This window comes from Theropithecus gelada, chromosome 16, assembly GCF_003255815.1.
Source record: "Theropithecus gelada isolate Dixy chromosome 16, Tgel_1.0, whole genome shotgun sequence".
In the NCBI taxonomy this organism is placed as follows: Eukaryota; Metazoa; Chordata; class Mammalia; order Primates; family Cercopithecidae; genus Theropithecus; species Theropithecus gelada.
Genome location: NC_037684.1, coordinates 35,568,641 through 35,584,411, shown reverse-complemented (window position 1 = coordinate 35,584,411; position 15,771 = coordinate 35,568,641). Strand labels below are relative to the sequence as shown.

General features: G+C 46.0%; 1 protein-coding gene across 2 annotated transcripts in view; it reads right to left on the bottom strand.

Annotated features, from left to right (window-relative positions):
- Window positions 1-15,771, bottom strand: part of ITGB3 (integrin subunit beta 3) — a 56,650-nt gene that overhangs the window by 23,644 nt on the left and 17,235 nt on the right. For both annotated transcript variants that reach the window (XM_025362905.1, XM_025362904.1), the window contains exons 2-5: window positions 12,035-12,120; window positions 3,051-3,246; window positions 1,903-2,155; window positions 194-356 (exon numbers count right to left, since the gene is read on the bottom strand). In XM_025362905.1, the coding sequence (XP_025218690.1) occupies window positions 194-356; window positions 1,903-2,155; window positions 3,051-3,246; window positions 12,035-12,120 (698 nt within the window). The remainder of the gene's footprint in view (window positions 1-193; window positions 357-1,902; window positions 2,156-3,050; window positions 3,247-12,034; window positions 12,121-15,771) is intronic.

Below are 15,771 nucleotides of genomic sequence, written 5' to 3'. Positions count from 1 at the left end.
AAATGTCAGCTCAGGCCAGGGAGTGGATCTAAGCCAAGGCTAAATATCAGGAGCAACTTACTACTCACAACTGCAGGAAGCTCTGCTTAGTTCTCATCTCATTTTACACCAGAAATCCCCAGAGTTCAGTCACCTCCTTCCCCATTTTGATCTATGCCAACCACACCTGGCACTCTAAGTCCTCCAAACTCACATCACAGACTGTAGCCTGCATGATGGCATCAAAGCCACCCTCTGGGGCATCTCGGTTCCGTGACACACTCTGCTTCTTCACTTCCTCATTGAAGCGGGTCACCTGGTCAGTTAGCGACAGCACGTGTTTGTAGCCAAACATGGGCAAGCAGGTGGTCTTCATACTGGGAAAGGATGGGAGATAATTTAAGCAGATACCTTGATGGAAAAGGCAGCATGAGAATTGGGAGGAAAGAGAGGGGACAAATATAGATAGTGGTATGCCCAGGCCAGTTCCATACAACCACAGTTACCCAGACAGTTCAGACTCCAAAATCCTCAAATTACCTGAGGCTCTAGGCTAGCCTAGAGGATAAGAGATTGAGCTGGAAACAAGACTCCCTGAGCTTAGATCCCAGCTGCCCTCTTTACTAGTCATGGCACCTTCGGCAAGCCTCTCAAGTCAGCCTGTGAAAGTGGGGCCATGATAGCACATATCCCATAAGAGTTGTGAGACTTAAGTAAGTTCATATACACAAAGCACTTAGACCAGAGCGAGGCTTGAGTTGCTGATACTATCACCTTATACTTAACACTTTTCTAAAGTAACAATAAAGCACAAGTCCATCAGTAAGTTAAGGTCCCTGAACCATCAATAAATTGATAGATCATGCAAGATAGGTGCATTTCCGCCCCCAGCCAAAATAGTGTGTTTAATTAATAGCTGATGTCTTGCCTGGGAACCTTACAACCCAGACAGAAGGTTGAATGACACATCATATAACTTCAAAACATTTTTTTTTTTTTTTTTTTAGAGACAGTTGTGCTCCATTGCCCAGGTTGGTGTGCAGTGGCAAAATCATGGCTCACTGCAGCCTCAACCTCCCAAGCTCAGTCAGTCCTCACACCTCAGCCTCCCTATAGTCCCGAGGACTGCAGGCATGCGCCATCACACATGCTAATTTTTTGTAGTTTTTGTAGAGATGGGGGTCTCACTATGTTGCCTAGGCTGAACTCAAACTCCTAGGCTCAAGTGATCCTCCCACCTTGGTCTCCCAAAGTGCTGGGATTACAGAAGTGAGCCACCCCACCTGGCCATAACTTTGAAAACTAAAAAGTAAATTCACACCTTTTCAGGCTCAGCAACCAGCATTGTAAGTTATTCTAATACATGGATTTGCACAGTCTCCACCGATTGAATAAGTAAGCCATTAAGTTTTAAGCCAAAGTTTCAAACAGAGGCACAAGTTATCCATTTACAGACTATAAAAGTGTTCAACAAATGTCATTTCCACTCTTTTATATTCCTTAGCACTTCATTTCTTCTGTTTGTACCCTGCAGGATGCACAGCCTTGATGAAGACAATAACGCCAACAATGGAATCAATCCTTCTGTAATCACAATTTCTCAGTTTACTTATCCATAAGTTTCTTTCTACTTTTGACCTCATTTCCCTTCCATTCTTTCCTGCCTCCTATTTATTTGTTACCAAGACTAAGAAGCTGATGAATTTTCTTTCTAGGTTCTCCAAACAGCCTTAGGTTCTACTGACACAACCCTCCAGATCCACAAGCTAGCCCATTTGCCAGACAGGGAGACCAAGGTAGAGAGGAGCTATAGTTTGGCCAGAAGACAGCCAACAAAGTGACCCTAGAGCTAGAAATAGAAACCAGGACTTGGACCTTCCTGGGGCAAAAGATGCTGTCCTGGCATCTGGAGGAGGGACTTACTCATAGCAGGGGTTTTCGAGGGCCTCTGGTGGGGAGATATACATGTATGGTGACACAGGCTTGTCCACAAATGCCCCGAAGCCAATCCGCAGGTTACTGGTGAGCTTTCGCATCTGGGTGGCCAGCTTGGTACCCAGGTTCTGGATGCTCCACAGATCGTCCTTCATGGAGTAAGACAGGTCCATCAAGTAGTAGATGTCTACAGGGTAATCCTCCACCTGCCGCACTTGGATGGAGAAATTCTTCGAATCATCTGGAAGGCAGGAAGATGTTAGTTTTTATCTTCTTCTCCCTCCAACATTGAATAAGCAGATTTGGATACAGTTGGGACTAAGAAATTGCATGATCAAAGCAAACCAGAAAGCCCTGGTCCCTTTTCCTCTTCCTTTGCAATTCTATTACTCTTCTAATCTCTTGACCCGCCTATTTTTGACATCTTCTTTTCCATTCTAAAATTTTCCACTTTCTCTAAATCCCCAGGGGATTTCCAATCCTGTGAGTTCCAAGGGTCTATCACTGTGAGTCACAGAGGTTTTGATAGTTACTACACTTCAGACTCTGTAAAAGACAGAAATTGCACCCTACCCTTCTCTGAATCCCATTGCATCCAACACATGCCTTGATAGTAGGTAAATCCTTCTTGACTTAGTTGGAAAGTCAAAATCAATGCTTCAAAATTTCTGTCTTTTAGCCTAACCTTTCCTCCCTCTAAAGGTCTTGTGTACCTATTGTGCCTGCCCCCATTCCCCTGTCCCAATCCCCTGTGAAAGGAGGGCTTACAAGTTGCTTTCTTATTCTATATCTCGTTTGCACCTCAACACAAAGCTCGAAGCTAGGTAAAACAGGCACTTGGGTAAAGAAGAAACAAATGTTTTTTGAGCACCTACTTTGTCAGAAGGGTTAAGTAACTTGTCCAAGGTCAAATAGCTAATATATGATACAGTCAAGATTCAACTCAGATCTTCTGACTCAAGTCCTAACGTCTCTTATTTTCTTCCATTCTCTTGCCCGCACCTCCCCCCTCATCCTTGTCTTCCCACCCCATTTCCATTCTGAGCTACTTCCCCAAGACTTCCTCCTCAGACCTCCAACTTGTGCTCTATGCCCACCTGTCTCAGGTCTCTCCTTCCAAAGGGTCCCATCCCTACCTGGCCGAAGCCGGAGTGCAATCCTCTGGGGACTGACTTGAGTGACCTGGGAGCTGTCTCCAGAGCCTTTGTCGCTGAGGGGCCTGTCCTCTAGTACTCGGGCCTCACTGACTGGGAACTCGATGGATTCCGGGGCACAGTTATCCTTCAGCAGATTCTCCTTCAGGTCACAGCGAGGTGAGCCCAGAGGCAGGGCCTATAAGACAGGAGACCAAAGAGAAGTCCAGCAATCAGAGCTATGGTGACTCTCTGCCTCCTGCAGGCCCTACCACTTCCCAATAGCTAAGAGTTCACCCCATACTTGGATCATAAACAAATTGGTTTGGACTTTCCTGGGATAATCCCTTAGGACGTTGTACAGAAAGGGGAAACTGATACTTTGGGAGGCCAAGGCATGAGGACTGCTTGAGGCCAAGAGTTCAAGACCAGCCTGGACAAGATAGCTAGACCCTGGCTCTACCAAAAAAAAAAAAAAAAAAAAGGAAAAAGGAAAGAGAAATTGAGATATCAGAAAGGTCTATTCATGGAGTTGTAGCTAGAAAGAGAGCCTGTCCAGTAAGATGCCTGGTAGACCAGCATTTTTTAACTGTGGAATGTAACACACTTGTGGGTCCCAAAATCAATTTAGCAGGTATCACCATCATTTTGTTAAATAAAATACAATAGAATAGAATAGAAAATATCAAAGTGTACAAATAGTCAAAGTGTTGTTTTGTGAAACTCTCATATTGTTGGAGAGTGGGGAATAACACGTATAATAAATAACTATACCCAGTACAATGTGTTTCTTTCTGTAGGTCAGAATCAAAACAGTTTGGAAGCTACTGTGTTCGACATGGGCTAGGCTATGAGATCCATGAAGTCAGGGACTGTGTGTGTCTTGGCCCCTCTCAATTCCCAGCATCCAATCTAGGACTTACCACAAACGTGGTAGGGAAAGGCAGTGTAAGGAGGCAGGAGAGAGTCAGGGCTAAGAGCACAGGACTAAATTTCAGCATTGCACTTACAACTGCTTACTAATGCAAGTCACCTAATTCCTCCAAGCCTAGTTTCCTTAGCTGTAACATGAACATAATAACAGTCCCTCCTTCAGTGCTTAAGAGTAATCAAAATCATAGAGTCAAAAGTAGAATAGCAGTTTCCAGGGACTGGGAGGAATAGAGAATTACTGTTTAATGGGTATAGAGTTTCAGTTTTATAAGATGAAAAGAGTTAAGGAGATAGATAGTGGTGATGGGTTTTATGACATTATGAATGTATTTCATGCCACTGAACTGTACGCTTAAAAATGGTTAAGATGGGCCAGGCCCAGTTGCTTATGCCTGTAATCCCAGCACTTTGGGAGGCCAAGGTGGGCGGATCACCTCAGGTCAGGAGTTCGAAACCAGCCTGGCCAACCTAGTGAAACCCCGTCTCTACTGAAAATACAAAAATTAGCCAGGTATGGTAGCGTGCACCTGTAGTCCCAGCTACTTGGGAGACTGAGGCAGGAGAATCGTTTGAACCTGGGAGGTGGAGGTTGCAGTGAGCCGAGATCATGCCACTCCACTCCAGCCTGGGCGACAGAGCAAGACTTGATCTCACAAAACAAAACAAAAAAATGGTTAAGATGTTAAATTCTATGTTATTTTCCCACAATAAAAGTTACTTAAAATAATAGTAATTATGGTACCTCCCTCACAGGCATGTCACACGGGGTAAATAAGACAATCTACATAAAATGCATAGGACAGTGCCTGGCACAGAGGAAGTGCTCAGCAAATGTGAGCTATTACTATGAGATGCTTGACAAGTACTTCCTGGATAAGCTAATTATGAATAAACTCCACAAACTTGGGAACATGGGAAAATACCATGATGCCAGGCTCCTAACCAGAGCCCATCCTATCACTTCAGCTTCCTCCTTCACCCTGGACAAAGAACAAATTGAGTACCCTTCCAAAAACCCACAGCCCCCTGGGGCTCTGTGTGCTTACACCTGAGTATTGAGTGGGGGCCACACTGGAAAGAACACCGAAAATCAGGAAACAGGATCAATCCTAGGCCTGCCAGTGACTAGTCACGTGACCTCAGATATATCATTTTCTGTCCTCACCTGTTCAACAAGGTAGTTAGATGACATGGTGTTTTCAGTCCCTTCCGGCTCTGACATTCAGCCAATTTAGCCAACACCGTGTGGGTGCATGTCTATGAGGGCTCCTTGCCAGGTTAAGGGGACAAGCCAGCAAGCTGGAAAACCCCCCTCTGGACCTATTTCACAACGTCTAGGCCTTCAGGCTCTCCCCAGCTCCACCCCGACCCACATCCCCCATAAGCACTTCCAAATGTCTGCTGGATAACCCACACCAATATCCCAGAACAATTAGTGTTGACATTTATTGAGCACTTACTCTATGTCACGCACTGTGGTGAGCACTTTACATGGATTATTGCAATCTGCCTGCCTGACAGTTCCATGATGCTGGAACTATTATTATTTTATAAGGGAGAACCCTACGGTTTAGAGACTTCACAAATGAGGAACCCAATCTTACAGGTAAGGAATCTGAGGCTTGGAGAAGTTAAGGAATTTGCTCAAAGTTGCAGAACTAGGAAGTGGCAGAACTGAGAGGCCAGCTAGATTGTCTGACTGTAATTATCCTCATAAAATAAGCTTCATTACATTCCATATAGAGTGAGAGTCAAGGCACAGAAGTGTGGAAGGAATGGTCCTAGGAGGAGCCACAACAGAGAGTGCCCCAGGTAGAGAACAGGATGCAAGATGGGCATGTACGAGGGATGGAGAAGAATGGATGACATCTGCCTCCTCAGCCCCCTCAAACAACCTGGCAGTCATAATGCCAGGAGAGGGACTGGGCCACAAGGAGGCATTCATACTCAAAAGCCCTGTAACCAGCCAGGTGCGGTGACTCATGCCTGTAATCCCAGCGCTGTGGGAGGCCGACACGGGTGGATCACTTGAGCTCAGGAGTTCCGGACCACCCCGGGCCACAGGGCGAAACCCTGTCTCTACTAAAAATACAAAGATTATCTGGGCATGGTAGTGCACACCTGGAATCTCAGCTACTCAGGCGGCTGAAGTGGGAGGATCACTTGAGCCAGGGAGGCGGAGGTTGCAGTGAGCCAAGATCACACCACTGCACCCCAGTCTAGGTGACAGTGTAAGACCCCATCTCAAAACAAAAACAAAAAACCCTGTAACCCAAAACCCTTCCCAATGCTTAAAGTCTCTCTCCCTCTCCAGTCCGATCCCCCTTTCATGGGCTGAAGCCTTCCCCACGTGGATGGGGACATGAGCAACACCAACAGCATGAGGACTACCCTGGCCCAGGCAAGAAGTAAGTAGAGTTTCTGGAAGCCAGCAGCTTCTTTCTTTCTTTCTTTCTCTCTCAGCTTCACAGGTATGCAGGCAGGGAACTGGCCTCAGCAATGGAAATCACTGAATGAGACTTAACCTTCCTGGTGGCAAATACTCCAACAGGGACATCATAGACCTTCCACAACTCTGAGGAAGATAAAAATCTCCCCTGCACCCAGCTGTGGCTGAGGACGGAATGACATGGGGAGAGCTTGGGCACTTCAGGTTTTGTGCCCAGACTCCTCCTGTTATCCCTGCCCACCTCTCCTACCCCTTCCTCCTCGGAAGCAGTCTTTTTCTTGCTCAAAAAACATCCCAATCTTATCTCTGATTCCAGCTGCCCACAAAGCCTCAGGGAGAAAACTTTCCCAAAAAGGCAGTGGAGAAATCAGAATGCAGTGAGGAACGGATCCTTTCCAGGACCAAGATAGATGCTGAAAAAGACAGCAGGGATGGGAGCCCAGCAAACGGGATGAGAGCAGCAAGGCCATCATGCATCTTCAGGCTCCATCAGCAGAGCAAGAGAATGCATTAGACGGGAGTTTCCTGACTCCTATTTTCTAATGTGGCCGTCCTAATGAGAAGAGGGTTTGAAGCGCTAAGATGTGCTGACAGTCCTAATGGTTTGTTATGAGTTTCCTTAGAAAACTTAAACACTGAAAAACAAAACTGCCTCCCTCCCTCCCTCTGTGGTTGCTGACATCAGAGGTCAGGAATATAACAGGCCTGCTCGTCAGCCAAGTTCTCCACGAGAGCCCTGTTCCAGAAGAGCACCAAGGCAGTGACCTCAACATACTTGGGCAACATTCCCTTTCTTGGTAACCCAGGCTGAGAAGGTAGAAGGAATATCACCAGGTTATGCAGGCAGAAAGCTAGAAGGGGGAGGGGTGGATATTAAAGTTGCAGTTCCCAGGGAAACCGGATGTTACACAAAAAGGGCAAAAATAGCCAAGACCCAGGGGAAGGGCCTGAGCACAGAGGTGGGAGGTTCCAGCCAGCACCCTGCAAGCTGGCTGAATTACCTCCCTCTCCTGGGAGGGTGACACATGCTCTTAGTACCATTCTCCATTAATTCCATTTTGGAAACTGGGAAAGTACAACATGAATAGTTGTCATTATCCTGCCTATTTCACAGGGTTGGTCAGGAAGTAAAAGAAGACTGTGAATGTGAAATGCTTTCAAAATAGAAAAATCTCAATATAAGTTAACTATACTGAAATCCATTAGGACAGAGGTCCCCAACTTTTTGACACCAGGGACTGGTTTCATGGAAGACAATTTTTCCATGGACAGGGAGGTGGGGATGGTTTCAGAATGAAACTGTCCCACCCCAGATCATCAGGCATTAGTTTGATTCTCATAAGGAGTGAACCACCTAGATCCCTCCCATGCGCAGTTCACAGTAGGGTTTGAGCTCCTATGAGAATCTAATGCCACCGCAGATCTGACAGAAGGCGGAGCTCAGGCGGTAATGCTCACTCCCTTGCTGCTGACCTCCTGCTGTGCGGCCTGGTTCCTAATAGGCCATGGACCAGGAATTGGGGTCCCTGCTTTAGGATATAGTATAAACAAATAAATGCAAATATAAGGTGACTCTTTTTTTTTTTTTTTTTTTTTTCTTGAGATGGAGTTTCACTCTGGTTGTCCAGGCTGGAGTAGTGCAATGGCGTGATCTCGGTTCCCCTCCACCTCCCAGGTTCAAGCGATTCTCCTGCTTCAGCCTCCCTAGTAGCTGGGATTACAGGCACACGCCACCACGCCCAGCTAATTTTGTATTTTTAGTAGAGATGGGGTTTCACCATGTTGGTCAGGCTGGTTTCAAACTCCTGACCTCAAGTGATCTGCCCACCTTGGCCTCCCAAAGTGCTGGGATTACAGGAGTGAGACACTGCACCCAGCAGGTAACTCTTTTTTACAGTTAACTACTATTATTTCATACTGTTTTCTTGGAGAGGGAGAGTCGATATGTCCCAGTACATTTTTTACCCCCAAGCGCCACCAAAACAACTCCCATCCATTGTTGTCTTGATTAACTTATCTGGTGAGGACAAGAAATCACTTGAACATGTAAAGAGAAAAGAATAAAGAGGGCAGAAAGGAGGAGGGGAGGAACATGAAGCATTTTTGTTTATAGTTGTTGGTATTCACATTTCATTGTTTACAAGGAGACGAGCATTCTTAGTATTATACTTCCTTTTATAATGATAAGTTGGAGCAAAACTCTCAAGATGAACATTTATCCTCCAGATTAAAAATAAATAGAAAGAAGACAAGTCAGAATAAAATCATGTTTGTGATTACAAAGAAATGTAAATCATGGCCTATATCTTGTCCTGCAGTTGCAGAGAAGAAAATGAGAAGGAAATCCTATTAGAGTCTTCCTCTACTTTGCTAGACTCAAACCCCTTCTTCCTCTGTCACCCTTGGTTATCAGGCTAAGTGGGAAGCTGGCCCATCTTCCAGGGTGTACTCAGGCTTATATAAGAATTCCTAGTATATCCCTCCACTGTAGGGTTGCCAAATGTAGCAAATATTTGGGACATACTTATACTAAAAGTTATTTTTTGTTTAATTCAAATTTATATGGATGTTCTGTATTTTAGATTCATTTTTTAGAGACAGGATCTCCCTATGTTACCCAGCCTAGAGTGCAGTGTCTATAAACAGACATGATCATGGTGCACTACAGCCTCAAAATCGTAGGCTCAGAGAATCCTCCCACCCCAGCCTCCTGAGTGGCTGGGACTACAGGCACCAGGCTGGATGTTCTGTATTTATCTGGCAACCTTAACTCCACCTCCATCCACCTTGACCCCAACCCCGGTGGCCCTTCAATTAGCAATGTTTGTCAAACTTGCTATCATAACAACCCATTCTGATGTAATAAACCCAGGGTCCATCCTGGGAACCTTTATTTTTAACAAGCACCCCAGGCAATTCTCAATACCAAATGAGTTTGGGAGGTTCTAGACTCCAGCATGGCACTGCTGAGACTAAGACCACGAGTTGAAGCCGGCTCCAGAGAGAGCACACCACCCCAACCCATGTCAGTATCCAACCCTCCAAGAACACACCCTATGCACATGGGCCCAAAACTCCATGCTCATCCATGTTGGCTATGTTTTCCTCTTACCCAGCCAAGCTCTCACTATACACACCCAAGAGCTCCAGTCCTCTAGGACCAAGGGGAAAGCCGAGCCCAACCAGTTGTTTTTCCAGGCACTGCCAGCTTGCCTGGAACAGCCAACTCAGGGGAGGAAGAAGAACAGAGGGCTCTCCAGGGTTTGATTATTTGACAAATTACCTACAAAATGAACCAGACAGTTCACCTTTGGTTTTTTGAAATCAATGTCCAAAGCATTTTCAGCAGTTAAACTTAGCCTATCCAGGGGAAGCCCTGCTCCTCTCAGGAACAAAATAGCTTTTATGTTCAGGTTACAGTCCAGGATTCCCACCTCCCATCCCTCCCTGGTCGCCACATTCTGTCCCACCCTTCCTTCTCTCCCTCCTCCCTCTTGCTCAGGGATAGTTGTAGTCCTTCACTAACCTCGGCCCCGCCTCCTTTCATGTTTATATGCCATTCTCCCAGGGAATATCTTACTGGACTTTCTACCTCCCTCCATTTGTTTTCTTTGGTCCTAGCTGCGCCCATTTCCTGGCTGACTGCACCCCTCATTCCTAGGCTGGTCCTACATCATGCTCTGATCTACCCTGCACCTTTCCCTCTGCCCTCCCCAGGCCTGCCAGGGGACAAGGAGCACAACAGTCACCCATAAATATTCTACATTTGCATCTTTGAAATCTGGTTATGTGACCTAAGGGCTTTGTCTGTTCAGGCCTCAGCCCACCTCAGCTGCATGGCTAGTCCCTATGCAGATCAAGAGGGATGAAAAACGGGGGATAGGGAGCAGGACAGACCCTCCAAGTAAGTTTTCTTTTTTCCCAGCTTCTCTGAGCCAGAGATGCCTGCATTTTCTCTTGCTTTGGGTTGGAAAGGAGGGAAGGAGGAAAAGGTGGAAGCACCCTTTGAGTGACACTAGGGCTTCTGGCCTGACGTTCCTCTGTTCCTGAAGGCTTTGGGCTACCCAAGGCCCCCTCCCCATTCAACTCTCCCTTCTTCCAGCATTCAGTTGCAGAATTGCAACTTCCTGGTAAAAGAAGCTTTAGTAATATCACGATGGGAAGAAGGAGGGCATAGCAAATGAGGAGGGAGCAGGCTACATCACACTGAGCAGCTGGCTCAGCCCAGAGGGGAGGAGAACCTGCGGGGGTGGAGGAGAGGGACTCATCCTAGCCCCAGGGAAGGTTTCATTTGCTAAATGAAGTCAGTGTGGCCCAGATGTTGGGCAGCTGCCTCTGGAAGCAGTTCCCGTGCTGAACGGCAAAGAGGCCAAAGCAACGTGCGGAGCTGGCCTCTGCTGCTCTGGCAGCCCTCCTGGCCGGTGATAAACACAGCCTCCCAGCTCCCGCCCCTCCCCCCAGCCGGCCAGGGAGGTTGCCTTTTTAGGAAACTCAGTGGATCTGGAAAAGAAGCAGAGAGACTGAGGGGCTGGATTGGAGTGGTCATAAAACTGGACAGGGCTGGGACTTGCTGTGGGACAGAGAGGACGCCTCAGGTAGCTGAGCCGCAGCCAGGCCAGGAACTCAGGTAACCACCTGCTGGCCGGGCCAGTGACTCAGCCTCAGACCCTATAATCACCGAATCTCTCCAACCACATTCATCTCCCACCCCCACCCCATCAGCTCTTGCCAGCTCCAAATTTCCATCCCAGCCACAAACACAGCCATTCCCTCAGACACACTCATTCCCTAGGGCCCCAGACACAACAAACCCTCTGCCTAGACACAACTAACCCTTTCCTGTCCCCCTTCCGTCCTCACCAAGTGGGCCCGGCTCCTTTCCTCAACACCTGTGAGAAGGAGGGAAGGAAAGAAGAAGAGAAAGAAAAATGTAAAGCCATGAGGCCCAATCGTCAAAAAGGGAAGAGAAAAGATCTTCTGACTAAACATCCACACACACAAGCACAAGATTCCTCTTCTATTTGCCTTTTTTAACCTCTAGGAAAAAGAAGTAAGCCAGCACCCCTCCCAACCCCATCTGTACCTATACCCCTTGCTGCCTCTCCTTTTGAGACCTGACACCTGCTTCCCTGGGATATTCCACCCCAAGAAATGCAAGCAATGGGCTGGGCATGGTGGCTCACACATGAAATCCCAGCACACTGGGAGGCCAAGGTGGGAGGATCTCTTGAGTCTAGGAGTTCGAGACCAGCCTGGGCAACATAGTGAGGCCCTGTCTCTACCAAAAAATTAAAAATAAACTATTTTTCTTAGGAAAAAAAGCAAGCAAAGTGTGAGAAAGGGCAGCAATGGTTACAGAGAGGACAGGAGGTCCAGCCAAACTGGCAGGGGCAAGGGGCTATGTGGTAGACTCGGGATAGTATTCCTAGCAACATCCCCATGACAGCTCCTCACCATCCATCAGTGGGAAAAATTCATCAAAGTTTTGCTTAGAAGGGACAAGGGGTACATGTATTCAAGAGGGAGGTGATAACTTCATGGGTCTGTTTGTGCACAAAAGCAGCTTAGTCTGGAGAAGAAACAAGGTCTGGTATCTGCTCCTTACCTCATCAGAGCACCAGGCACACATGGGGCTCACAGCCAGGCACTGCTGGCAGGAGCTCACACCTCGCGTGGTACAGATGTTGGGCCCTGCAACAGACAGACAAAGGCATTAGCACCAGATTTGGCTCAGTGAAGGTACTTACCTGCCCCATCCTTCCCAACTTTCCCAATGTCCAAGTTTACAGCTCTCAGGTGCACACAAACACACCCTAACCATACCACAGACATCTACCAAATACAGATTATTGGTAAGGAAGAAGGAGGAGGAGGAAAATCAGGAGAAACTCATCACCGCTCTCAACTGATGAGGCCATAGTGGTAACAAGTGATAGGGCAAGGCTCAGCCATGGACCCAAGTCTCAGATGGTAACTGATGGAAAGGCTTTAATTAACAACTTGTTTGACACCTACATTGTGCAAATGAAAATATCTCTGAGGCCCAGAAGAATGGCAATGTATTCCCTCTTCAGTCATTCTAGTGATATTCACAGCCACTACACAGGGGATCCAAGGCCCAGATGTACTGACATTAACACACAGCCTAAATACAGTGGGGCCGTGGAGGGCAGGGTGACTTCGGTGGCAGTCTCCCACTGACTGGCAAAAGAAAAGCAAATGTGAAATCTTCTCAAGCTTCTCAATGCATATGTCTTGGAATCCAACCATAAAATGCTCTAGGAGGAAGTGCAGAAATGTTAGAAAAGGCTGACCGATATACACTGAAAGAACATGGAATTTTAGAGTTGGAAGGTTTGTGCTTGAATTTTGAATATTCTTCTACTAACTACTTTATGACCTTGGGCAACTCAACTAGCCTCTATGGGATGACAATATCTGTCTCACAGGATTTGTACAAAAATTCAGTGAGGTAAGGGAAGCACTTGGTACACTATAAGGTGCTTCAAATGTGAACAGTCCTCATACTGTCAAAGGACACAGCAAAGGCTAGGAGGACGAGCAGGAACAACCAGGAAAACCAAAACCACCTTGAGAAGCTCAGCCAGGAAGCCAAACCCAGGCATCTGCTTAGACAGAAGCCACCGTCCTCTCTAATTGCCTAGCTCAGCATTCCTGCTCCCCCAGGTGAACCCTGCCTCCTGCAGTGCCTTAGGGAGGTTTTTTCCAATATAAGCAGCAGAATGTGAGGGATCTGTTCCTCCCCATGACCCAGTTACCCTGACAGCTCCTTCATGCAGTTTTCCAAAGGGACCTCTTTGCACCTAGCTGGTAAGACCAGCAAACGTATTTTGGAGAAATCAGCCTGACCATTGAGATGTTTTCCCAGTGTCCCCAAAACTTCTCATTTAGTGGTCTCCATTCATTTTATTACAGTGTGACTGAATTCCCTCCTTCCCAATGCCTGGACAAAAACACACTCAGAAAATGAGTGTATACACACAAACACACACACAATATTGTAAAGAAAAATTATGGCCGGGTGTGATGGCTCATGCCGGTAATTCCAGCACTTTGGGAGGACGAGGCAGGCGGATCACTTGAGTTCAGGAGTTTGAGACCAGCTGGCCAACATGGTGAAACGTCGTCTCTGCTAAAAAGTACAAAAATTAGCCGGGCATGGTGGTGTGTGCCTGTAGTCCTAGCTACTCAGAAAGCTGAGGCAAGATAATCACTTGAACCAGGGAGGCAGAGGCTGAAGTTAGGTGAGATCATGCCACTGCACTCCAGCCTGGGTGACAGAGTGAGACTCTATCTCAGAAAAAAGAAAGAAAGAAAGAGAGAAAGAGAGGAAAGAAAGAGAGAAAGAGAGGAAAGAAAGAAAGAAAGAGAGAAAGAGAGAGAGAGAGAAAGAAAGAAAGAAAGAAAGAAAGAAAGAAAGAAAGAAAGAAAGAAAGAGAAAGAAAGAAAGAAAGAAAGAAAGAAAGAAAGAAAGAAAGAAAGAAAGAAAGAAAGAAAGAAAGAAAGAGAAGGAAGGAAGGAAGGAAGGAAAGAAAGAGAAAGAAAGAAAGAAAGAAAGAAAGAAAGAAAGAAAGAAAGAAAGAAAGAAAGAAAGAAAGAGAAAGAAAGAAAGAAAAGAAAAGAAAAGAAAGGAAGGAAGGAAGGAAGGAAGAGAGAGAGAGAAAATATAAAATTTGGGAACAGGCAAAGAAATACAAATGTCCTTTCAATGTAATGCAGAGTGTTGACTAGCTGACCCACCATGCTTAGGGATTATCTGATTTTCTAAGAGTATTTACCTATTGTTTGGCTTCTATTAATCAGGATATTTTACAATACTGTAAGAGTAGATGTTGACCTATCGAAAACCATAAAAATGGAAATGATCACCACTGCACTCCAACCCCAGGCAATAGTGCGAGATTCTAAAAAAAAAAAAAAAAAAAAAAAAGGAAATGATTCGTGATGAGAACATTGTATATTATTCTTTAATTTAAAAAGAAAAAAAAATAGGCCGGGCACAGTGGCTCACGCCTGTAATCCCAGCACTTCGGGAGGCCGAGGCAGGCGGATCACGAGGTCAGGAGATCAAGACCATCCTGGCTAACATGGTGAAACCCTGTCTCTATTAAAATACAAAAAATTAGCTGGGCATGGTGGTGGGCGCCTGTAGTCCCAGCTACTCGGGAGGCTGAGGCAGGAGAATGGTGTGAACCCAGGAGGCAGAGCTCACAGTGAGCCGAGATAGCACCACTGCACTCCAGCCTGGGCGAGAGCGAGACTCCGTCTAAAAAAAAAAAAAAAAAAATAGCCCAGGTGAGGTGGCTCATGCCTGTAATCCCAGCACTTTGGGAGGCCGAGGCAGGTAGATCACCTGAGGTCAGGAGTTCAAGACCAGCCTGACCGACACGGTGAAACCCTGTCTCTATTAAAAATACAAAAAATTAGCCAGGCATTGGGGTGGGCGCCTGTAATCCCAGCTACTTGGGAGGCTACTTGGGAGGGGCAGGAGAATCACTTGAACCTAGGAAGCAGAGATTGCAGTGAGCCGAGATCACACCACTGCACTCCACCTGGGTGACAAGAGCGAGACTCCGTCTCAAAATAAATAAACAAATAAGTGTTTGCTGTTTAAGCCACCCAGTTTATGGCATTTTGTTATAGCTGCTAGAGCTGGCTAACATAACATTTTAATCTAATCATGATCATATTGTGGAGTACAAGGTAAATTATTTAGATAAGAGAACAATGTATATTACTCTTATCCAACAACAATACCAATGATTTCTGTCTGATAGAAAAGGTTATTCCCCACAGGTTAAGGTTTATTGCCTTGTAGAATATTAACCAATTTTGAATCTATTCACTAATTCATTTTAGCATTCCTTCGACTGATCAACTATAAATCTCCCTTCTTTGAAATTCCTTTTGAACTACTCCTAATGTCTTACTGGTTCTCTCATTATTAAGTTGAATAAAATCTTTTACACATGTTCCCTTTATATTTGTGTAGAATTCATACTTTTAACTCCGTAAAAATCATATATACTTTAACAGTATCCATGTCAGGACCTTACTGGGGGGCAGGGAGGTCTAACAGAATGGGTACACACAATGAGTAGACTGTCATCCTAATTGAGTCACCCACTGATAATGTGGCCATGCGTAAATCATTTAACTCCTCTCAGCCTCCATTTCTTCAATTCTAATATTCCTACCACATCATAATTATTTATGTGTCTACCTTAACAACACTGCCACCCTATAGATTTTAAGTCCCTTGAGACCTGCTCTGCCTTGCCCAACTCAGCTACATTTCTTACCCAGTGGAGATGCTCAGTA